Source organism: Pagrus pagrus (genome assembly GCF_965226575.1).
Source record: "Pagrus pagrus genome assembly, chromosome: 9".
Lineage (NCBI taxonomy): Eukaryota > Metazoa > Chordata > Actinopteri > Spariformes > Sparidae > Pagrus > Pagrus pagrus.
Window position 1 is genome coordinate 24,086,264 of NC_140193.1, and position 25,354 is coordinate 24,111,617.

Here is a 25,354-nt window from a genome sequence, read left to right on the forward strand (position 1 = left end):
ATTTCTTGGCACAATCACTTCAGTGCATGGATTTGCTCATCGGGGTGAAGTAAAATCTGTGCAAATGTTTTGCGTTGAACTAAACTTAGAAATGTGAATCTGACCAACAGCGAGCTGTCTTAACACTGTCAGAATAAAAAACTGCTCCACAAAAGAGGGAAGGTTTACGGAGAGTGAGTTGTGAGACAGTAGTCAATAGTACAAATACGTCTTTTGTCTCATTAGCGAACCATCAGAGACAGTAACTGACTGTGAGCTGAAATTCTTTATTGAAATGAAGGATGTACAATCCTGACAACGAAATGCCCGGGGGCAGAAACACTTTAAAATACAAAGAAGCTTGGAGAGCTGTTTGGACTGTGTGTTAGTGGTGTGCACACTGGTTGTTCTCCAGCTAGCCAGTGCTTTCCACTTGGCTAACACGGCTCTTACAACCCTCACTTGCATCTTAACTCTCCCAGCTGGAGGTGAGATATAGAGACACAAGGAAGGAGGAATTGTACAGTATATACCAAATGGAAAATCCTTGCTAACTCAGGTGCCAGAGACAGCAAATCCTCCCACCCCACAGCATCAACTGTAAAATGTTGAGAAATAATTCAAAAGCAGCAACAGTTTAAAAGAAGAGGCACCTGGTGCCTGATGACTGCTGCTTCAGTCTGACATCTTTTTCAGCCTCAAGGTGAAATTATTGGACTGATAATAATAACTGGGACTGTACAGCTGTAGGACTCTAGCTGTATATTATAACTAAATGAGCAACGATGCACTTGGAAAATAAGAAAAGAAAACAAGAAGGAAAGTGTTTTGGCTTGTAAAGAAAACAGTTTTAATGATTCAGATTCTCCACACGTAATATTTTTTATTTTATAAATCAACATTAATAACAGAGCCACTGTTAATGCCGCCATCACTGTTTACACAGGCGTTATACCAAATCTGTTTTACAAATCATCCAATATTTCTGTCTTCACTACAGCACAGACCAGTGAGTAAAGTGATTCACATTAAAGGGCTGTTGCTGTGCTGTCCTGTGTCGAGGACACATTTAAGGGATAGAAACTTCCTTGATAATGGCAGACTTTGATCCATGTCTGAGTCGCAGACCGGAGGATGGGAGAAAGTATAATTATCAGAATGGACAGTACAGACTCTGTCAGAAAGCCTCTGGAGCTAAATATTACAAAGATGTACGGATGAATTTTGCTGTGCCACTATCTGTGACTGGGTCTGACTTCACAACTCTTCAGTTTTTCTGATCTGTTGCCTGCTTGTGAAGTCTGCTGTGCAGCCGTTAACCACTCCTGTTAGGAAACAATACACGGACATGTTTTAATGTGTGCAGGAAAAATGTAAAATAATACAGTCTGGCATGACCGCCTGTAGGTGTCACAGAAAGAGAAAAAAAGAGCGCTTCTTTTCCACTGTCCTCGTAGGGACAAATATCATGTGATATCAAGTCAGGCTTGAATGTTTTTTGTTGTTGTTTAGACATCAGTGAAATGTTTTGATCAACTTGGTAACAAACATGACCTGCCCCTGTGAATCTTCTTCCTGTGGGAGTTCTACAGTAATAACAAGACATCATTTTGATCAACTCAAAGATGTACAAGACAAATATATATAAAGTAAAAAAGACAGCTGAAGCAGATCCTTTGTTGACACCTTGGTCTGTAAAGCTTGAGTGTCAGATATGTCAGATGCATCTTGTTGGCTGCAGAACAGAGTCGACAAAGATAATTGAGCCACAGGGTTGAATGATGGAAGACTACTTGAAAATCAGCATTTAAAAGACAATTTATAAGATGTTTAAAATATTCAAAGGTGTTGTTTTAACGGTCTGTACTCTGTAAATGCCGACATTTAAAACAGCTGCTACCCTCCCGTTTGTTTATGTATTCAGTACAAATGCACATCACACAGAGAGATGTTTTTTTAAATGTTTTAATAAATGAGTCTGTTGTTTTTGTTTATGTGAAGTTGTTCTGCACTGGAGTCTCACTGCTTTTATCAACAATTTTCCATTAAAATGAAGGATTTTGTATTTAAACAACAACTTGTACTTGTTTCTTTCTCATGAAGACCACAGGAGTAAAAATCTGCATTATCTGAAGAACAAAAGCTTGAAAGAGCTTCTAAATATAAACAGCCATATTAAGTAAAAACAGCACTGTTTTATTAAAATATAAAACTTTTACAGTCTTTGGACAAATTGGGCTCATCCGGTCTGGTTCTGCTTGTATTGAAGCATTATTGTCTGTACAGACAGCAGCTCAACTCTCACCAACACACAAACACTATTCAAACAATAATCAATACACTGAGGACGAACCACCCCCTTTCCTCACAGTGTTGGATTCATTCAACTATTTTGAGCTCACATGTTTATATTTTCACAAACTAAATACAGATGAATCTTCGCTCTCTACAGCAGAACCAGAGACTGGACCAGATGAAGCAAAATGAAAAAAGTAGGCAACACATTTTTGATAAAAGTTCAGTGCATCTGAGAGGAGCTGGTAATTAAAATATAGTAAAATGTAAACATGATTTGAATATAAGACATTCATCTTTATCAGTTAGCTCAGTTCATAAAGCACAGGTAGATTGGAGTTAAATGTAGCGTACAAATTATCTTTCAGGTTATTAAAGCAACAGTAATTAAATGGCCAAGAAAATGCAAAGCTCTGCCACAGTTTTTGCTACTTTTGATGAAACTTCTTCATTAGTTCACATCGCTATGGAAACCATAATGACCTAGAGGGGACAGGTCACTATGGCAACGTGTCTTGGTCCAAACACAGCAGCACCCTCAGTTGGACTCATATGCAGCTGCAGGAGACGGTCAACTCCGCCTCATCCACCTCCTCTCCGTACAGAGTGATGAGTCGTGGATGGACCCTGAATGCACCACACACACACACACACACACACACACACACACACAGTTATAGGTGAAGTATATGGCCAGAGTTTGTCCGTCTGATGTTCAATATAATGCAGCATCAGGAGATGCAATGTAAAATACTGTAACAGGTAAAGGGCCAGTTCACCTGAAACAAACAAACACATTTTTTTTTTTTACAAAATTCAAATGTTATCAAACAGAATTAATCAAATTCTAACAGTGCGCCATTTCATTTCCTGGGGGTTTTGACCATAGACATATATACGTAGACGCTGCATTGACTCGCTGGATCGTACGTTGACATTACCGCCATATTGGATGTGGCAGGTCTGCCCTTCAAGCAAATACAAGCAGACATGAAAACTGTGGGTTTTCTGAATAACAACCACTAACGTTTATATTTAACTGATTTTGATGAATAATTTTTATATTCAGTGATTTATATTCATTTAAGTACCAATACTGACAATCATTATTGGTCATTATTGATCATTCACAGAAAATGAACAAAGCCTGCAAATCAAAATAAGACACTGCAACTGGCAGGGAGTTTACTTTCTTTTCTTTTAGCAGTGAAGTGATAAACTCCATGACAGGAAATTATACACTTATTATTATACATGGCCGCACTAACGTATCGCAGCAACCAGCCAACACTGTATATATGTCAGTGGTTGTGACACTCAAAAAAAGAAGACATTATACAACTTTTTCATGTGTGAGTAGTGCTAATGAGTGCACTGATGAGTAAAACCTCAGAGTCAGACATCTTGAAGCAAAAAGTAAACAAAACAATCCACTTGGACCCGGGCCGGCTCTTGGCGTAAGCCATATAGGCGGTAGCCTAGAGCGCCACATGCTGGAGGGGCGCCGCGTCCTTCTCTGTCTGCTGCAGCTACATGTTTTTGCTTGTGCAGTAATAATCAGGTTAATCTACTCTATAACTGTCCAGATGCTCTCAGGACATTTTACAGCTGTTAGAGAAGGGCCCTCTAATCTGCCATGTACACCACTCTCTGAAGCATGTGAGTTTAGAAAATGATTTGCGGTCTCTGATACACTGCTATGTTGTTATTATTTGTATTGTTGCTGTTGTTATTTTTACAGAGTGTTACAGCTAAACCTAATCTCGCCTAGGGCACCAAAATGGCTAGAGCCGGCCCTGCTTGTATGTATGTCTAACTGTAGATTACAGATTAATCAATGATTAAATCAATCATTAGTTGCAGTCCTGCTTCATGCAGTGTAATAAAATATGTTGATAATAATATAAATGATGATCGTACTGAAAGGGTATATTCTTTTCAGTAACATTAACACCGAGCATCAGACCTGATGAGCACTTCGTTAGCGATCTCCACCAGCTCTCCATCGATGTTCCAGGGAAAGGCGGCTCCCTCTGATTGGATGATGGGAGAGGTTTTAGAGTCACCATCTTCCTCACTCTCCTCCTCTGACCAGCCAGTCAGCGCCCGGGGGCGGATCCTCACCGCTGACACGGCATGCGTCTCCACGAAGGAGAAGCTGAACTGCAGACGGACAATCAGACAGTCAAACTGACAGACCAATCAGGAGAGACAGAGAGGAGTGTCTGTGTGTGTGTGTGTGTGTGTGTGTGTGTGTGTGTGCATGTCCTCGCAGGTCAAAGATTTACTGAGGATGAAGATCCTGTTTAAGCAGCTTATTTATCTGGATGAGTGACTGAGTTTCTTCCTGTTGACAGTCCACTGCTGTCTCAGCTGTGGCCCCATGGAACTCCAACAGGGGGCAGCAAAGACCAGGAGACAGACAGAGAGACTGTCTCATTGTCCTGTCTGTCTGCTTCACTTCCTCCTTAGAATAAAGCTGATCTTGCAAGAGAGGCTCACAGTTTTTGTGGTTTGTCTTACGACAGTAGTCCTGTGGTGGAATGTAACTAAGTACATTAATTCAAGTACTCTACTTAGAATGTAAGTACGGCTGTAGAAATTTGAAGTATGAGATGAGTATTTCCATTTCATGGCACTTTATACTTCTATTCCACTAAGTTTCTTTGGATTATAGTACATTTACTCCTCTGCATTAACATTATAACTTCACTTACTAGTTACCCTAAAATATAAGATTCTGAAAACATATGAAGAGCTTTCAAAATGTGATGCCTTGTAAAAATTTGAGCAAACTGAATCACTGTGAAGTCTTGACTGTTGGTCAGACAAAACAAAGCATATACCCTTGTCAGCTCTTGGTAACTGTGAAAGCACGTCTCTCTTTTTTCTCATGTTTTACAAACTAATCGATCAATGGATTGACAAAGAAAATATTAAATTAAAAATGTCCTCCACCTAGACAAACTACAACAGTAAAATGCTGCTTAACTGGTGTGCTTCTAGTGTAGGGGATAGGGGACAAAATCCACAGTCTTCCTTCTGTGCAAAAATGATTGTATTCTCTAGTTGAATTGAATTTAATATGAGGCTGCGCAGTCTGAGTTAGAAACACTAAATGTGTAACTTTCAAAGTAAGTTAATTTCCTGTTTGTGTTGCTATCCCTCCACTGTAGCTCCGCATGGAAGCACTGCCTAAAGTCTTTTTGACACCTGCTTGATGTCAAACTATAAAGAGGCGGAGTGGATGTCTCTGACCCTGGTTTTCAGATCATACTGCTGAAAATTCTGATTTACTTTTTCACTTCACCTGACAGAAGTGACTCAGGTGAGATTCTACGTCAACAGTTGGACTCAAACCAACTGCTCCACCAGGACGCCCGTCCTGTCAAGTTTGATGCTGAGCTGCATGTCACTCCACCAGGATAGAAGCTAATAAGATGTAGGTCAATGAGTAAACAACCTGTTTACTCTTGAGGACAGGGAAAGCCACACTGTCAGTATATTTAGTAAGTGGGTTAGTGTGCTGTCTCACAGGCCAGGCCAGGCCAGGCTGAACCAGGTTAATCTACCCATTAACTAGTTTGTTTGTTTTCTGTCCAGTAAGAGGTGGAGCTTTAGGATGGCGAGGTCAACACTGAGATGTCATTAACGGTAGGAATTGGTTTACATAACCGCCTCGATTTTGGATCCAGTCTGTAGCTGTAATTTCACAGATACCGATATCTAGCCGATAATATACATTTTCCAATGTCGGGCCAATAACTAATCAGATATACAGTATATCATGCATCCCTTTTTTAAATGTTAAAAGGTAAACCTTATGAGATTAGATGAGTCACTGGAAAATAATTTGGATTGGATACAAGATTTTAAAGCAGCTACAAGGAACTTTCATTTTTTGTTGATTCAGGCGGCCCCTGTGGGCAAAAGCGGTATAAGTGCCGGCGCATTGTGTCGAAAGATCTTGATGTGGCACCTGCATTTGTTCTGAAAGCGAGTGAAAGGAAGAGGCAACACATTTTTAATACTATTTTTATGAGGCAATGTATCTATTTGAGGCTAAGATTAATAAATGTAATATGATGCGGGTGAAATAAAATAAACTTTGTTTTAGTTAACTGTCTTAGTTCTGTATTGTACCACCAGACCACAGAGCAGCTTCTTTCCTCAGGCTGTGACATTTTATGACTTATCCTACCCGGTGACAGGCATTACAGCTGAATGCAGAGCACTAATCACCAGACATAACAGCAACTAGGAGGACAAGGACATGGGTTACTGAACAAAAACTATATGACAGTAATTACTATAGGAATACAGAGCTATTTACATTTTTTTAAAATCAAAATATATCACTTACAGCAGTTTTAGGATTAACTAATAATAATAACCAAGCAGAAAAAGCCAATATCTGCACTGAGGGTCTCATTTGCTTATGTAGGTCATATAGAGGCATCCATGGCCGTAGCCAGCTATGAGGTCACTGAGGTCCGGTCCTCTGTAATTATTTCCTCAAAAAAAATAGGACAATGTAAAATTAGAATAAAAAATGGCGCTCTGTAACTGTATAATCAGGAGTTGAAACATCTGGTGAATCCTTTAGGCCTTAGTGTCTGTCTGGCAGCACTACTTTAATTAATCTATTATTTTCACCACAGCCACACCTCCACATGACTGTTTAATGCAGGAGCTGCTGCAGGAGGTTGGCTTTCAAATCGCGCTGACCGCTATATTTACAGATGAGTTACCAGTGCGCAGTGCAGCAGGCTGCAGCTGTGAAGTCATCAGGGCACCGGGCTGACAGAGAGCAGTAAGTGTGTCTGTTGTGTTTAAACTTATAATATATAGACGCTGTACATGCTTCAAAACTACTATTGCTCCTGCTTTCGGCCATAATGTCTGCATTAAATCAGTCACGCTCATTAGTGTAGCCTGATGAGGACAAAAGCGGAGACCAAATCATGCACACACACAAAAAAATGTTTGAAATGTTTCAACCACAGAGGATCTTCAGGTAAAAGTGACACGAAGTCAAATGAGTCATCTGATATGAGACTGTTTCAGAAAGATAACAGACTAATGTGGCCACAATCTCTGATCTTACTGTGTTCATGTGATTGGACAGATCCGGATGTTGGGGGGTAACACCTGATCTGTGGTCGTCTGAGATGGGAACTTGGGACATCTATACTGGATTTATCAAAGTTTAAGGACACTGTAACATGTGAATACTATTTATATTTACTTTTTGGCATAACAGACATGGTCTATTGTGCCCATACACACAATTTGCTCATTTATTTTCTGAATCATAATATAAAATAGGAGAAAGCGAGCAAACAAATCATTTTAACTTAATAGAGTATTATAATAATGTCATATTTTGTTCACACTTGACTGGGAATATTGTCCTGGTGTATATCTAATCATGAGGTCTGTTCACCTCTTTACTTCTGCCTGAAGCGGAACATCTGTGGTTGAATTATTCAGATCAGTCAGACCCACATCAAATAAAAGATTGTAATGTGCTTGGTGATTTTTCTTTTTTAAGTGTGAGGTTATTCAAAATAACTCGACTCAAGTTATTTTTACAGTACTTTCATACTCTATTTTAAATAGTTATTTTGATCACTACGTTTACTTCTACTTTTGTAGACCTACTTGTTTTTGCAAAGTAACGGTACCTATACTTGAGTACAGTTTTTGGGTACTTAACCCACCTCTTCCTCCACTGTCTCTGCATATTAAACTGACAGCTCTCAGTAAGACAGCTAATTGTGCGGGAGAGACTAAATGAAGAACAGACCCTAAAGGCATCAGTATTACATTGAGACTGTTTCATAAATTCACACAAATTTGTAGATGATATGTTTTCAGTTCGTTCTGAAAGTAAAGCCTGAGAGGATGTTGACTGACAGCTGCTGACCTGTCCACTGGAGCTGCTGTATCTCTTCAGGTGTTTGATGAACTCTGACCTGGAAGTGTTTCCAACTGCAATCAATGCAGCGCTGCCATTTGCCAGCCTGTCACAAACAGGAAATGGAGGAGTACGGTCAGTAGCAGAAACATGATGACATGACATGCTGTGTGGTGCATTCAAGGTCATGACACAGCTGATTTAAATATTCTTAGAGGGATTAACTGCTCACCTGGTGTTTGGAGCCAGTCCTTGAGGCGTGTGTGGACTCAGACAGGGGATGGACATGATGCTGATGCTCAGATACAGGCCCTGATTGGTCGTCCAGGACTCCTCCCCTTCTGCAACGACCTCAAAAAAAAAATCGGTAATCAAACAGAGATCTAGAGATGGAAATCTGAACCAAGGACAGAGAAGCACTGGTCTCACCTGACTCTGGGTCCTCAGCCTGGTCTCTGTGGGAGAGGAAATCAGATTTTGTTTTAATCATGACAGTTGTGTTTTAAAACATGAATATGACACACTGACATTTATAAACACAATGTTTAACAGCTGCATTCAAACCAGTTCATAAATCAATGATTGTATCAGTTAAGCCAGCAAAAAAATACTTAGACAATTAGTTAAAATCTGTAATTAGAGCACAGTGATGTTAACAAAGTGATGATACAGATTTGAGGCAGTCACTTTTTTTCTCTTTCTTCATGGTGTCATCCCAATCCAAACAGTAATTTTTAAATTTTTCTAATACAGGTAAAGAGATATAAAAAGGGTAAAGAACACAGATCACTAAAACCAAGCCTGCACAAGGGAAGCAAACCCTGTTTTGTATTTCTCATGCCATCAATTACTGTAGCTCATTGTAAGGAAAGCAGACTTTTAGCCACTCAATTCCAGTCTTATAAGAAAAAAAGTAATAGGTCTAATATGTGTTGATCAACTTGAGGGGGACACATTTCCTTGGAGGACACATCTATCCACTACAACAATTAGTTTGGTTAAACTGTAGGCTGATTCCACGTGTTATATGCTTGATGCATACTTGCATTACTGTCAGTATCGTGGCAACATTCAAAAGAGAAGCCAAGACAAGACAATATTTAATCACAACAGGAATGAGTGGACATTCAGCGTTAGGTCTATATTTTGTCTATATTATTTATAAGTCCATGTTTTGTTCATTTTTCTAGAGGTTCGTTCTGCTCTGCTGTATATTGCTTTTCTGATTAAATTGTTGAGTAAATGTAACATTTGTCTGCAGTTGAAGTCAAAGCTGCACCAAGCCAGACAACAACATTGTTGGTGTATAGCCAGAGGTCCTCAGTGCCACCCGGGTAATTAATCACCAGCCAACACTGATACAGAGCCTTGAGCCTTGAAACAACCGAGCCTGCGCTGTTTCACACAGTGTTGATCTGAAGATGACCTACAATTTACTGTCCATACATAAAACAGTCTGTGTGTGTGCATGTGTGTATTTCTCACCGATTTTCAAACAAATTCTTTTTTGACATCTTTACTGGTAGAAAAGACAGTTGACAGTCCTCGGGTCTGAGGGAGACAGAGGAGAGAAAGAAATGAGAAAACAGACTGGGGCCCAAATCCAAACCGATCCCTACATACTCATACTTCGGACAGAGTGTGACTCTTCATGGAGTCACACTTACGGCTGTGATGTGTCTATTAACTAAGGGGGAGGGCACAAATGTACTGGCAAGCTTTGGGACACCCTCACCTTCTTAGAGGGAAACAGGAGCATAGACATACAATGCATATTTTTACACATGTGTACTTTTTATTCTCTCTATATATTATTATAAATATTATAAAACATGTATATTCACTGTATTATATTTAACTCCATTTTATTCTTATTGACTATACAAAATAGACTCTATTCGTTATTTATAAATTTTTTTACAATTTCTCGATGAATTTCGAATGAATTTGGATCATCAAAGTAGCCTATTTCTGATTGTAATTTCATAGTAAGCTTGTGAGATGAAATTACTAATTGAATAAATAAAAACACAGTCCCACCTTCTTTTGTCACAATTTTTTTGTTAGACATTATTCGTTTGGCACTCTTCTGACTAGGTCCATGGTTATGTGGGCAGTGTGTAGGGGCTGGTTTGGAATTGGGCCTACAAGTCTACAGCCACGCTAGCGAGCTCAATGCTCAACATTAGCATGCTAACATGTTCACAATGAAAATGGTAAAATAATGATGGGTGTTCTCCATCTTAGTATCGCCTGTTAGCATGTTGCTAATTAGCAAAGGGGACAGACAAATGACAATGCAGTCAGGGGAAAACTCAGAGGATCACTTAAAATCAGGAGGGTTTATCCCACGATGGAAATCTGTACCTAACTGAATGGCAATCTATCCAATAGTCATTTGGCTAACAATGTATATTTTGAACTTTTTCTGACATATTCATTTGAGTCTGAATTCAAGCCAATTTGATTTAACTAGGCCAAAATCATGTCTCTTCTCATTATCAATGTCTCACAGGACTTTGAATTCTGAACAAGATATGACCCTTGTTTATGTATGCATGCATGTGTGTGTTACCTCAGTCTAGCCAGTGTCTTCACCAGAGCGTACTCTCGTCGCCGTGACGATGGCATCCATCTCTTCTTCTCTGCCAGTGCTATGCTCCGTCCACCAAAGCCAAACATGGCGGAGAAACCAAAACGCACCAACTGACCGAGAGACGAGAAGCTGCACATGTCCACCTGCTGCAGGTGACCTGCAGACAGAGAAGAGAGGAGGGGATATGAAATACAGATCAAATATTATTAACTTTGAATACTTTTTTGAAAAACTTAGGACCCTAAAACACACACACACACACACACACACACACACACACACACACACACACACACACACACACACAAACACACACAAACACGCTCACACACACAGCCTGTAAGAAGGCCAAGTGGTCGTATGGTGAGAAGCTCATAAATATTAATGAGAAGCAACACTCCAAATATGGGTGAAAGAAAAAGGGTCAGGAGTGTGTGTGTGTGTGTGTGTGTGTGTGTGTGTGTGTGTGTGTGTGTGTGTGTGTGTGTGTGTTAATATCTATAAACTTCAGTGGAATCGTTGACCACTCTGGTTGTTAGTGCTCCAGTTTGGCAAGTCTCTGGCAGTACATCAGTCCAGTTTTACCAGTCCCCTGGCTGAGACAGTCCAGTCTGACCGGTCTCTGAAGCTGCAGACTTCAGAGGACATTTACAGCAGATTTAGGACAAATGTGTCTCTCTCTCAGTGCAAGTGAAGATTAAATGACAATCCGTCCCTCTTTAATGGTTTCCAAAGCAAGAAGATGCTTCTTACTTTTGGGCGAAATTCTACTTTCAATGACTAGTGTCTTGATTTGCTGTTTCTTCTCTTCTATGGAAACATTTAAGCCAACAGAAAAATACATGACACCTGTTAAATTTCCTTAAAACTGTCAAACACATCAGCTGATGAGGGCCAACAGATAGGACTTAAAAAAAAAAAAAAAAAAAAAAAAAACCCAACTAAATGAAACTATTCAGAACTTGCATTTTCAAAATGTGACTCCTCCGTTAGAGCAAACATACACATGGCTGTGCTCATGTAAAGCAGCTCAGTTTGCTATTACAAATATGAAAGGTGTGCTTTTTGGTAACCCTTATTTTTCATTTTACAACACCAGGCTTGTAAAAGGAAACTGAGTTTAGTCCCTTTATGCTATACACGAGGAAAATAAGAAAAAACAAACAATTTTAAATGCAAGGATCACAGGTAATCAGCCTCATCATCAGCCTGATTTTACCATCAAGACCATTCAATAAGATCCTACACACACACATACATACACACAGACACACACACACACACACACACACACACACACACACACACACACACACACACACAGCGTGCCATCTGGCCACATACCTGCTGTAACCTACTGAACTGCTATCTACCCACCTGCCTGTCTGACGGACTGCCTGTCTGTCTCTCTGGATAGAATCTGATTTCCTCACCATATGGCATGTTGTCCATGTGTGTATGTGTGTGTGTGTGTGTCTGTGTGACACTGCCTGTCTCAGTTTTAATCCTGAAACGGGCAGTGTCACAGTCAGTGGGATCAAACCTGCAGCACCTCTTAAAAAGCTACAACCAAAATATATATCGTGACCATTTAAAGAGCAGCTAATACAGTACACTACAGTTTGATTTATAAACAAAATCATAGCTGATCCAACGAGGGGGGTTTATCGGTCATCTGGCCCCTTCCTGGAACAAGGCTTCATGACTTTGCAGCTGAGAGGGAGGAGCGGAGCCACAAGGGTTCCACAAAAACAAATGAACCTCCTCCACTTGCAGTGCATGTGCGACGCTTTGAGTGTGTGTTAATGGTTTGACCTTTGTGTAATGAGTCTAATGGTGCTCCTCCGACAACTCTGTGGCCGGCCCATTGGTTGTGTTTGGGGCTGGGCAATTTATCAATATTATATTGATATCATGATATAAGACTTTACGTCATCTTAGATTTTGGATATTGTTATATCATAATATGGGATACGTGCTGTCTTGTCCTGGTTTTAAAGACTGTATTGATGATGGTAGCACAGCCTTAACACACAATGAGTAATACTGACAATTCATTACAGTTCATTATACAGTTCATTAAAGTTCAGGTATAAACTCACCTGTGGTGTCCGTGGGAAAAGCTTCCGGCCTGGGAACTTTAACTGTTTTCTATTGTTCAGGAATTAGTCCTATTTGTACCACTGAATACTCCCATCTGTCACACACACACACACACACACACACACACACACACACACACACACACACACACACACACACACACACACACACACACACACAGCTCTAGCATTAATTAGTGTTAATGAACCGCCACCTCACCACAACCTATCATTCAAAAACAGCAGCATACCCTGCTGCCAGCTGATTGGTCAGCAGGTTTACCTGGAAGGAGGCAGGGAGTGGTGGAGGGGGCGGGGCTCCAGTGAGCAGAGTAAACCAGTGATTTAGTGTGAAAGTGATCCTGCTGTTAGACATCTGTCTGCTGTCTCCCTCATGAGACAAGTCACACCGTCTGCTGCTGTCTGTAGGTTTGTTTGTTCTGACTATCAGCCAATCACATGAAAGCTTGACAAAAACATAAGCTCCTGATTCACTCCCTGCTTGAAATAAATTAAATTAGAACAACGTTGGAGAGATGACCATAGACCTAGATGTGGTAGAACCCACAAAGTACAATGCGACAATAAATGCAGAAGTTGTAGAAGTCACGCAGAACATCATGCTTGTAGATCTGGAACAAGTAAAACCCATCAAGTACGATGTGACTATCTGTATCTAGAACAACAATCCAGTGCAATCGGAAAACAGATCTGGAACAGGCAGTGCCCACCCATCGCAATGTACCATAGATCCAGACCTTGTGGAGCCTATTGAGGACACTGCGACTCCACATATATCTAGAACAAATCCAGTACACCTATGATGACCTGACGATAGTTTGGAACAAGTAGAACTTATTCTACTCAGAACCCCATGACTATACAGTAGATGATGAACAGATAAACCTAATTATAGAGCTGGGGAAGGTAGAATCCACCAATGGCAATCAAAATATAGATATAGAACATGCAGAACTAATCCAGGACACTGTTCCTATAGATCTAGAACAAATCGAACCTCCTCATAGATTTAGAGGTATAAACCCACCATAGCCAATGTGACTATGGTCCTCGGACATTGTACCTACAGCTCTAGAACAGGTAGAACCTACCCAGGATGATGTGCAGGGCTGCAGTGACCGGATCTCTGACTCCATGAACAGAACAGGAAACCACATCTGTAGAACCTGTAAAGATGGACAGGCAATGAAACACAATGTCTGGTAGTTTCTACATGATATGGATATATGTGTTTCTGTACAGCGTTGGCCCAGTGTGTGGATCGACACGCTCTGGATCTATATGAGGATGTGTCCTCTCTCTCACCAGCTGGAATGATTCCAAGTGGCAGCACTGGTTTCACTGGTCTCTCTGGAGAATCAGCATCCAGCTGAGCTCTGAGGACCACAGCATGACAGAGCTCTGCCACCGAACCATCCCCGCCAACACACACCACCCTGACAGACAGGTGGAGACAAAACAGGTGGACGGTTTGAACAGGTATCCTCAAATACATAGTCATCCAGCAGAGGGCGTGGCTTTTCCATAGGGTAATTGCTGGGGTCAATTACTGTTAGGGTTGTAGCTACCATTGAGATCATGTCCTCTGTAATATTTCTGGGAATTTGGGGGTTTATTTACCTGAAGAGAAGTTTACATTTTACAATCATATACTTGAACAGTTGAATGCATAAATAAAATGACATTTTATAGTTAGTTTTTTTTAAATACTAAAAAAAAAAGAGGTTTTTTTTGGGTTCTACTTGGGGAGTTTGACGTCTTTAATCCTGTCTACAGACCTGAGAACTGACATGTGGACCTAAACTAAAAAATAATAAATAATGAGTGTGGAAGAAAATATCAAACCTGATTTGTACCTACGGTCAAATTTAGAGAATTTTCTTATTATTAATGTCATGATATTTCCTTTTTTTATGAAAATTGTTGCATGTTAGGTATAATGGACTCTGTGCAGATGAGGGAGAGTTTTTGTTTGCGTATTATTAATAGTAGTACTAGTGTTAGTGTTAGTGGGAATAATTAACTAATCATAAGAAATCATAAATCCATAGTTTGAAAGGTCCGTCCATGATTAAAAGCGAGAAGGCTCATCTTCAGAGTTGCAATAAATGTGAGGTAAACAGACTCCGCCCCTCCCCCTGTGGATGGGATTACCTGAAGCTCCGGTCACCACGGTGACAGCCAGCCTAATTGGCAAATGTAGGTTTCAACCAAATCCTCCTGAGCAGCCTCACACACACACTCATACACACACACACACACTGAGCAGCTAGCTTAGCAACGAAGCTAATCTTCTCTAAGCACATTAAGCTTTATGAGGGCTGAGCACAAAAGCTGCTTACACACACTCATGAACATGAACACACACACACAGACACGCACACACACACAGACCATATCAGATAGTAATGAGTTTGATCAGTGTTGTAGTTGTAGCTATTGTTGTTGTTGTATTATCTCACATTACATTATTTCCACTTTTTTTTTAATTTCCAGTTCCTTTAGACGTTTGGTCTTTGACCTCACCTGTCTGTGTGTATGAGTGTGTGTGTTTGTGCGTGTGTCTAATCAGTCTGGGTCAGTGTGCTTTAGTGTCAGCCTCTGACAGTAAAATGCTATTTAATTATCTGGTTCAGTTAAGTCTGTTATGGAAAAGTGAGGTCACAGTTAAATCACAAACATTACCTTCCACTTTAATGTAAACTTGACTTTAAGCTTGAACTTCACTTAGCTTTAATCATCACAATGAGACTTAACTATGTCTGCTCAGAAATACAAGAACAGCATGTTTTTTACATCTTCTACATGGATCATCAGCTGGTCAGGATGCTGACTTTTAGCCTGGGCAATGTTAGCTTTAGCCTCACTCGTTTAGCATGAAAACATGTATGTGACCATCGAGTGCAAATTTAAGACTAATTTTAGTTCACTTTCAAACAGGACAGCTGAAAACATTAAAAACTCAGCCAGAGACCGAGTTTCCAACCAACTCATTGAGCAAGGTTAGGTTTAAATTAGCTATAGCTGAAGAAATCTGGCAGTGAAAGTTATTTCAGTAAAGGTGAAGGTCACTGACTAGAAATTAGAGTCTCCTGTGGTGTACCTCTGTGTGAAATCAAAGATGAATTGCTTCAAAAAAGAATAAGAATCTTTCCTGACGTGCGTAGAAAGAGCACCTAAAGGTGGGGCTTAGAAGATGGTCAAGGGGATCATTTTTGCATAAAAAGCCCCTTCTCTTGGAAAATATCTCATAAGGCTGTCAGAGCATGAGAGCGGAGCAGAGCTTGAGCGAACACTCGCCTTATCTCCCGCTCCATTTTATCATTTTTCTGTTTAAAATAAGTTGTCAGGCGTCTGTCGTCACCATTGAAAAGATGTTGAACAACTGGTTCAAAAGTGACAGTTTTTCACTCATGTTAATTAAATATTCACATTTACACCATACTTCACTGTGATTTACCATACTTGCACATTATAGATGATAAAAGTTGTTTTTAAAGCAGTTAGAAACATACTGACATTGACTCAAATCCCCAATTTTCTGGCTGAGAGAAACTGTAACACAGCGTGTGTGTTTGTGCATGCGCTTTACAGCAGTAACCACAAAGTCTGATTTTACATTAATGTACAAAATTGGTCCCATGAAGAAGCTTTTTATTGCCAGCTCACAGCCTATGTACTGTAGTTTTATATTAATTATATGTTTTGTGAAAAATTAAATGTGCTGAAATGAAGCTCCAGCGAAAGTCCAAACGGGGCTGGGGCTGTCATAAATATGGTATATCTATCCAATAACGCACTTCCTGCTACTGCAAATACTAAACTACTTATGTCAATATAACTGAATCAACTTCTAAGCAGCTGCCATTTTCTGTTGTTGTGTATTGTATAGTGTATTGAGTGCAGGAGATTGAGTACATATTGAGTTTTCAACTTTATTGCAGGAAATCACTATTTTCTTGGGAGAACAAAAGAGTAAAAGAGTGACACAGTCCCAGGCAAATGATCAATTTGAAATCACAGGAGAGACAGGGACTTGTGAGACAGAGAGACAACTTACCCGTCATATTCATCCAGCTTGCATTCCTTCATCACTGAGAGAGCATGTCCCTTTCTCTCTGTCACTGGAGAGACAGACAGATAGAGCGAGAGACAGGCAGAGACAGAGGAGGAGCGAAAAGGAAAAAGAGAGGGAAACAGATGGAGAGACATTAAGAAGGACAGAGACAGAGTGTTCATGGATGTGTGTGGTCACATGTACACAAGTGTGTATCGATGGATGCCAAAAAAAAGTGGGACAACGGATATCACACCATCTGCTGAGAGGAGGAGAGGAGTGCAGAGGATAGGAGGGGAGAAGATATGAGGAGGAGGAAATAAGGGAGGACCAAGAGAAAAGAGGAGAAGGGGAGGAAAGGAGAGGGAGCAAGGGAGGAGAGAAGTGGAGGCAGAAGGAAATACAGGAGAGGAGAGGAGAGGAGAGGAGAGGAGAGGAGAGGAGAGGAGACAGCAGGAAGAAGAGATGAAAAAGGGGAGGTGACAAAAGAAGGGGAAAGAGGAGAGGAGCAGGTTGTCTCCCCCTGTCTCAACAGATGGGCTAAGCTCCACCCCCTGTATCAGGTTACCTAGCGACCAGGGACTGCCATTAACTCTGACCTTTGGACCTCCTCTCCCTCACTCTTTCCACACACACACACACACACACACACACACACACAGTCCTCTCTCCAACATTTTTTCTTTCCTGACACATAATTTTATTACAATACATGTGTGATATCATCCAAAAATGCACTGTGGCCCCACCCATTGTCACTGAGGTATAAAATAATGAACACTACTTTCTATAAATGATCAGTTGATGGATAAAAAAGTGATTCGACTGACCAGTGATGTCAGTGCGGACGTCAGCCATCTTGAAGAGTGGAGCCACATGATCTCTGTAGATGTGCACGGCCTCCTTCTTGTGGCTGCAGGGGTTGATGAACACCTTTAGATACCTGGGGCGACTGCTGAACCCTTTGCACATAAACATAAATACACACAGACGCACACACACATACATATGAAATTTTTCCAAAAGTATAAAAAAGTAAACACAGTCTATCATCTATTGGTGGGTCCCACACTTGGTCCAAACTGAAATACTTTGACAACTACAGTATTACGTGGAATTAAGAGTATTCTATGACATTTTGCAATGACATTCATGTTTCCCAGAGGAAAAATCATATTGACTTTTCCTCTAGCACCCCCAATTACTTAAGCTGAAAATCTACTACATGGATTTTACAAAAAAGTACGCGTCACAGAATAATGACTTGAAGAAATGTAACCTGATGACTTAAGTGATCACAATTTTTTTAGCACCAGCATCCGGTCAAATGTCTGATTTGTCCTACACTGGTTAATGACCAAATACTTGCAGAACCTGCACCTGCTTCATTTTGCATTTAATGCTAATTAGCTAATGTCAGGATGGTAACAGCACTAGAGCTAACAGTTACCAGCCTTTACTGGTCCCATTTCTCCCTGCCTGAATGAGCCCTTATCACTATACACTGTGTTATCATCACTGACATCAAACAACTGACTACACTTACACCTACACATTCAAATCTTGCTTGTGACCTCAGTTTGGATCAACAACCAGTTGGTATTTTTCACATTAATACAAAAGTCAAACTAGTACAAGTCTGGATGGATGAAATATAGATTGTACTGAGAAGAGTGGACACCTATATACCGTTATAACATCAGCCTGTTTGATGCTAACTATTCAGAATATCAGTTACATCACTGGTGGACGTGTGTGTGTCTGTGTGTGTTATCGATTCCACGCACACATGTACACGCACATACACACGCTGACCCCCTGTGCAGCTCATCATTAGGCAGATTTAGAGACCGCATTATAAATCCCCACAGACCAGCACAGATCAATATACACACACACACCAGCTCCATTATCCAGCTCATTACTATAATCTGCTCCCAAAAGGCTGTGACCTCGCCCTGTTAATGACCTCCACACACATACACACAGTGCGCCTCCTGCTATCACTCCACCCTACAGCTCTGACCAGGTTCTCAGGAGCTCCTGTGAGGAGTTACCCAACACCCCCACCACTCTACCGGACCCCCACCAATACCAGAAGCTCCAACCCTTTTTCTGGTGTCCCCAATACATTAAGGCCCAACCCAACTCTAGCCAACGTGACTCATTTGTGACTCACTACTGCATTTATCAGCCCCAAATGTAACAACAACTTGGATTTGACCCTGATTTACAAGTATCAAAGGATGACACGAGGAGCCATGCTGGCCAGGAGCTTGGGATGGCACTGCAGGCCAATAAGCCCTTTTGGACAAAACAGTTCCAGGAACTCCCTAAAGCCCTAACAAGCAGTCCATAAACTCAGGAGCTACATTTTTTTTACTGTTGCAAGACAAAAACTCCAGAGCATCTGTCTCCACAGTAGAGAATCCACTGAAAGTATCATCCATTTCTGCGTAACTGCAATGAAACAATCAGCAAATTGTAATTTCTCCTGTTCCAAGATCCAATCACAAGAGGTCACTCCAGATGCATGTCAAGAGGCATGTTAATGCAAGTTGTGAATTGACGGGCATAAGGCTGTCCAGTTGTCATCGGATCACTCAGGATGGATAGCAATACTTAATGTGAACAGCCTCCTTAGATTTGCCTGAGAATCATCAATTTTTAAGTTTTCTTCAATATCAAACGGATCTAGTGATAGTTGTATGTTTATCAATGAGTATGGTGCAAACACAAACAGCTAATATCTACATCGGCATTCTTTTTATGGTGCCATCTTACCAAAATGTAAGCAAATGTAGGTGAAAAAGTTGATTGGTCTCATATAAAATAATCTCATTCAATATTCGATATTTTTCTAAAAAGAAAGGTAGACAGACAGGTAGATATAGAGATCAAGTATCCATCAGATCATCTCCCTGCCTCAGCCAGCGGCAGGTTTCTATGGCACTGCTAAAACGTTACCATGGTAAACAATCCCAGTGTTGTCAAGGAAGGGTTGAGTTTCTGTCAGACGACTGAAGACTGAGCTGCTGAATGTTCTTGACAAAAACAGATTATATGTTGGTGCAGACTCCATCCGAGGTCGGTGGACAGTAATCAATTAGAGGCTTTAAACATCCAGTATAATCAGATTGATGAGTCTTGGTTGAACAAAAAAGGCCATTTGAAGATGTCACCTTGAACTTTGGGAAATTTTTTTGTACAGAGCCACACAGCTAGGGAGGCTATAAAGGGAAAGTCTACATCCCTGATGCTAAAAAGTGGGGATGCTGTGTAAAATGTAACTTACAACAATGCAATGATTTTGCATATCCTTTTCAACTTACATACAACTGGATACAGAAAAAGGGATACTGTGTGTGCTGACAAACTAATTAAGATTTCAACCTACATATGAAAGCCAGAGACCGACAGGTAGGCAGGTTTCTCCATCCTGTCACTATGGATACACTCACTGACTTCTCAGAAACACCAGTTAATATGTAACACAGAGCTGCACACACACACACACACACAGGGCCATAAAGCACTTTACAGAGGCGTCCTCTTCTGTTAAAAAGAGAAAAACTAGAAGATAGATATAATATCACACAATGTTCAATGTTTGATACACTGGGTTTTGTTGGACACATGTCAGGAGTGTGTGTGGTGGTTAAACTCAATTTATTATTCCTCAGTCATTGTGTGTTTGTTGCACTGGAGATTTTGCAAACAAAGTCCTTATTTTACAAAACAAAAGTCATAGATGACGCTGGAAAGATTTGTCAGTTAATCAATTAGATTAGTTGATCGACGATGGTCGAGTTGCAGTGTGTATAATGTAGATAGATAGATAGATAGATAGATACATTGGATTTGAATGTGATAAATTGCTATCAAACCCGATCCCTATTGGTCACACAGTGTGTTGATGGTGCCAGTTTGACCTTATGACACCTTACAGTACCAGCCGACTGATTGCTGACACCTTTCACCTTGTCACCACGAACCCGAACAAACTAGCCCTGCAAGAGAGCATAAAACTGACATTGGATTAAAAAGACAATTGACTTGGGAGGAGTCGCAACAGCTCCGAGCTAGGTACGGCTGTCCCATGAGCGCCACCGCCGGCCTGTCAGTCTGTTGTGCTGTTAAACAACTGCAGTCAATCCATCCCGCCATCTGACTGCGTGTATGGAAACAGACTCTATACAGCATCACTGCTTGCCTTTTGTCAATCTGACTGCCATTCACTCTCTGCACGGCGTTCAGCAGCTGCTTCACATAGCAAACAGCACAGAATAACGCTGTGGAAAGAGAGAGTGTCTGCTCTCTGCTCACCATTGTGCAGCTGAATGTTCGGACCTGAAGGTTAAGAAGTGGCGGTGGTGTCTGCAGCGGCGGGACTGCCCGCTCTGCGACACCACAATTCACACAACAATACACTTTTCACACTGACCTCTGGCTGGAAAATAGGCTTAGTGTCCCCACAGCAGCGGAGCAACCGACTGTGTTTACCTTCCCCACACACACACACACACACACACACACACACTCCTCTGTCGCGGTGTGTAAAGTCACAAAAGCCGTCACAGTTTGATGTGCAGTGTGACCACACGAGCTGACACAAGACCTGCGAGACATTCACGTATGTGTGTGTGTGAGGCCAAAGACAAACACTTAAAGAAGTTGTGACTTTGCTGCAGGGCCTCATGGGTAATCTGGTTTGATGGACAGACAGACGGACAGACAGACAGGTGACCAGCGATAACGTGTCAGACCGATGCCATGGTGATAGGAAGACGGTGGCGAGTGTGTAAGACCTTTGACCTCCTCATTTATGGATAGCTTGTAACATCTCTGTTTGAGTCAACATCATTGGAGGAACAGTGAAAACCTGAAATGCAAAGTGTGTGAGATAAATCCATACACCCAGCACTCCAACATTTCTTTTGTGTGTAAAGTGTCAGCCAGGCACCGCCCACTGCGGTGCACCTGGAAAAATAGCGTCTGGGAACTTCAGTCTGCACCAGCATCCAGAACTTTATTAAACAGGTCCTGTCAGGAGGTTGTTTAGTTGCTGAGGTACAAGTTGGTTGAATTAATGCATTTTTTCTTTAACAGGGAACATGTTAAATATGATGGAATCTACACAAAGGAACACCTATTTTTTTTATAAAGTTTAAGCATTTTAGAGGAATCACATTTTTACCATTTTATTATTATGCTAGAGGCATATTTTCTTATATAATTATATTGGTTAACAACATCAATTAAATCAAATCAAATACATCAAAATAAATAAATCCTGTAACTGAGACTGCTGCAGGCCTCAAATCAATAGCTCATCCAACAATCTCATTCAGCCTGTGTGAATAAATTGGACAGGCTACCTGTCTGTCTTCCTATGCACTTGGCTTCCTGCAGTGTCCTTTGCATTTTGTTCTCGATATTTAGCGGATGTACTGCTAAAGCTATGACTGAGCAAGAGAAAGTGCAGCCAAAGTTTCCCAATACTAACATTGCAGTGACAATCGTTCAGCTGCTTAGCGAGTACCACAAAGCACATAGCCCCTGAGCCTAATAAAAGAGCCACTGCAGCTCCTGTAGCAGCTAATGTTAGTATAAAGCACACAGCCCCTGAGCCAAACAGAGCTGCGCCGGCAGCAACAGCCTCCTACGGCGACTAATATTAAGTAGTAACTGTCGTTTTTGGACTGAGGTAGGCTGTTGACAGCTATTTTGTTTGTTTTCATGACTGTGGCATTTCAGTATTTAACAAAGATGTATTTGTTCATCTCAGCCACTAATACATCACCCTGATGGCCAGTGAGATGGGCGAGGTAGGATGCAGAGGCTGGTGTGAAATCACATCCGGCAGCTTTGAGATAAACTAAAATGCCCACTATGAGTCAGACCTGATCACCCACTACCAGTGTTGGACCTCGATAATGTTCTTGTGACTGACTGGGTGCAAATCCCCGAAGCAAGGTTTAAAATCTGGTTCTGTTCAACTATCACGTATGGCTGCAATGTTTGAGTGTCCACATATATTTGGCCGTGTAGTGTTTCATGTTTCTGCAGGATGGTTTTCATTACACTGAAGTGAACTGGACTCACATACATGTACTGTATGTGTAGACAGTGTTTTTACTAATCTTTCTTGCAGACATGATTCAACTGCTGACAGCATGCTACTGAGTACTGCTGAATGAGTGTGTTGGTGGTGTCAGTGTGTAATCTGTCACTTTGTTCCGGTGGATTAGCAGATTAGCTCCATTGTCTGATGTAACTGTGACTCACCTCATAACACTGAGTGACGAACAGGCTGATAGAAAACACTGAAATTATAATCTGAGAAGGTAGCGCTGCATGTGGCTAAGAACTAGCTTATCCTTGGACATAACAATATATGCTCAAGTTTTTTCCTACAGATTTTTAAAAATGTGAAACTGAGCCTTGAAACTAGATTTTAGAGGAAAAAGTGTTTTGCAAGATTTGCTTATTATCAGTAAAAACAAGTGTAATTGAGGCTGAGTGTCTGACCAAGTTATTGACATGACAACCAGTACAGCTAGAGAAACTGTATCTTGAAGTTCTGATCTAGGACTGGTGGTCCGGGATATCCATCTGATGGAACACAGACATTTTAATCATTAGCTCTGGCTAATGACTGATTATCTGACTGATTATAAGGTGACTGCATGGTGTGACAGTTAGTGCTAATAATAACAGTATCACCTACAGTGTGTGTGTGTGTGTGTGTGATAATCATCTTACAGTATGACGCTCACTGAGTAAAAGTACTGAGTCATGTTTCCAGTGTATCTCACCTCTCATGTAACACAGAGAAACTGTTACTCACACAATCAGCCTGGGCTTTTTTTGACATGATATTTCATGTGGAGAGAAGGAAAATCCAAACTGGCTTAGTCAATAGTCACAAAACAAATATGACTTGGTTTATGGTACTGGAAATCTTACTACCTTTACATTTTGTAGTTAGTCAATGTTCTGGTAAACTGTTTCAGGCCACCCCTGGGTGAAAAAAAAAGTAATCAAAAATACATTTATGCTGTGCTTGCTGACAATCTGAATGTGTGTGTTACCTGTGAGCAGCTCCTTTAAGGTGTTGTACCAGATGTGTGTGTGCTCTGATGAGGCATTGTGGAGGTGAAGCGTGTCCTCCTCCAGCCTCTTCCCTCTCCTCTTGCAGCAGAACAGAGCCACACCGAGCACGGCCCCTCCAGACTGCTGACCTATCGCTCTCCGCCGCTTCACCTTCACCGCATACACATCCTGTAGCAGTACCACACCTGGCTGCACCACGCATGCCTCACCTGCACGCAGAGAGGAAGAGTTAACACCCGCACCTGGAGAAAGATCTGTAGTCTTCTGTATAAGTCAATGGATGAACATTGTTGCAGTGGCAGCAGCATTGCTTTCCACTTAATCATGCTCGCTAACAGCTAACAGTTTCTGAAACCAGTCATTATGCTAAGCTAGGCTAAATAGGTCCTTGACCTTTCTGGATGCAAAGAGATGAAACTGATAAACATCTACTCATCTGATTTGCCCCAAAAAAGTATTTTGCAAAATTCTAAAATGCTAAAATAATATGTTTGACTTTTTCTTTAACAATGCTGCTTTTCAGAAGCCAACTGGTGTTGTCATAACTAACTATAATAAAGGCTGACAGTAGAACACAGACTTTAACTCTTAAATATCCTCACAACAAGAGGCTCTGTAGTACACCATTACAATTATACATCAAATTCTGTTTTAATCTCAATACAAAAAGTAAAAGTCATTTTTCTGTTTTATGAAATATTAATTAAAATATTGTGAAGAAATTATTCAATCTGTAATCAGTTAAGAATAACACTGGATTCCTGGTACTCAGGATCCAAAGAGGACGTGTCCACAGTCAGTCAGTGAAATATGAAGGTAGCAGACCGCTCGTGTGTCCACATTACATAATATCATTGTATTAATCACAAATCCTCTGATCAGAACACTGAACAGTGCAGTACCTGTCAATCAGTCAGTGTAATCGGGGATGTCAGATTAATCATCCAATCCTCAGAGGATAATGTCAGCAGAACAATACACTCAGAGTTACATAACAAACACACGTGACACACACAAACACACGTGACACAGACAGTGACACACACGCACACACACAAACAAACAAACAAACACACACACAAACTTTTTGATTATGACTTTGGACTTGACAATGACATTTCAATATCTGTAAAACTTTCCAGGACCTAGAAATTGTATTTGTTTTAGTGCTATTCAGTCCTCTCTGTCCTGTTGAGCTGAGTGAGCTCTAACGCCTCAGCACACAGTTCTTTAGTTGAAATACGAAGTATTGTCTCGGGCTTATGGAA

At 40.9% G+C, this 25,354-nt stretch overlaps 1 protein-coding gene across 1 annotated transcript in view; it reads right to left on the reverse strand.

Annotated features, from left to right (window-relative positions):
• Positions 1 to 80: 80 nt before the first annotated feature.
• Positions 81 to 25,354, reverse strand: part of cerkl (CERK like autophagy regulator) — a 35,135-nt gene continuing 9,861 nt past the window's right edge. Inside the window, exons 3-14 of the mRNA XM_084361667.1 lie at positions 24,065 to 24,295; positions 17,801 to 17,932; positions 16,974 to 17,037; positions 14,219 to 14,349; positions 14,005 to 14,079; positions 10,770 to 10,947; positions 9,680 to 9,745; positions 8,624 to 8,649; positions 8,427 to 8,535; positions 8,204 to 8,300; positions 4,241 to 4,437; positions 81 to 2,901 (exon numbers count right to left, since the gene is read on the reverse strand). Coding sequence (XP_084217793.1) covers positions 2,823 to 2,901; positions 4,241 to 4,437; positions 8,204 to 8,300; positions 8,427 to 8,535; positions 8,624 to 8,649; positions 9,680 to 9,745; positions 10,770 to 10,947; positions 14,005 to 14,079; positions 14,219 to 14,349; positions 16,974 to 17,037; positions 17,801 to 17,932; positions 24,065 to 24,295 — 1,385 coding nt within the window. The 3' untranslated portion in view covers positions 81 to 2,822. The remainder of the gene's footprint in view (positions 2,902 to 4,240; positions 4,438 to 8,203; positions 8,301 to 8,426; positions 8,536 to 8,623; positions 8,650 to 9,679; positions 9,746 to 10,769; positions 10,948 to 14,004; positions 14,080 to 14,218; positions 14,350 to 16,973; positions 17,038 to 17,800; positions 17,933 to 24,064; positions 24,296 to 25,354) is intronic.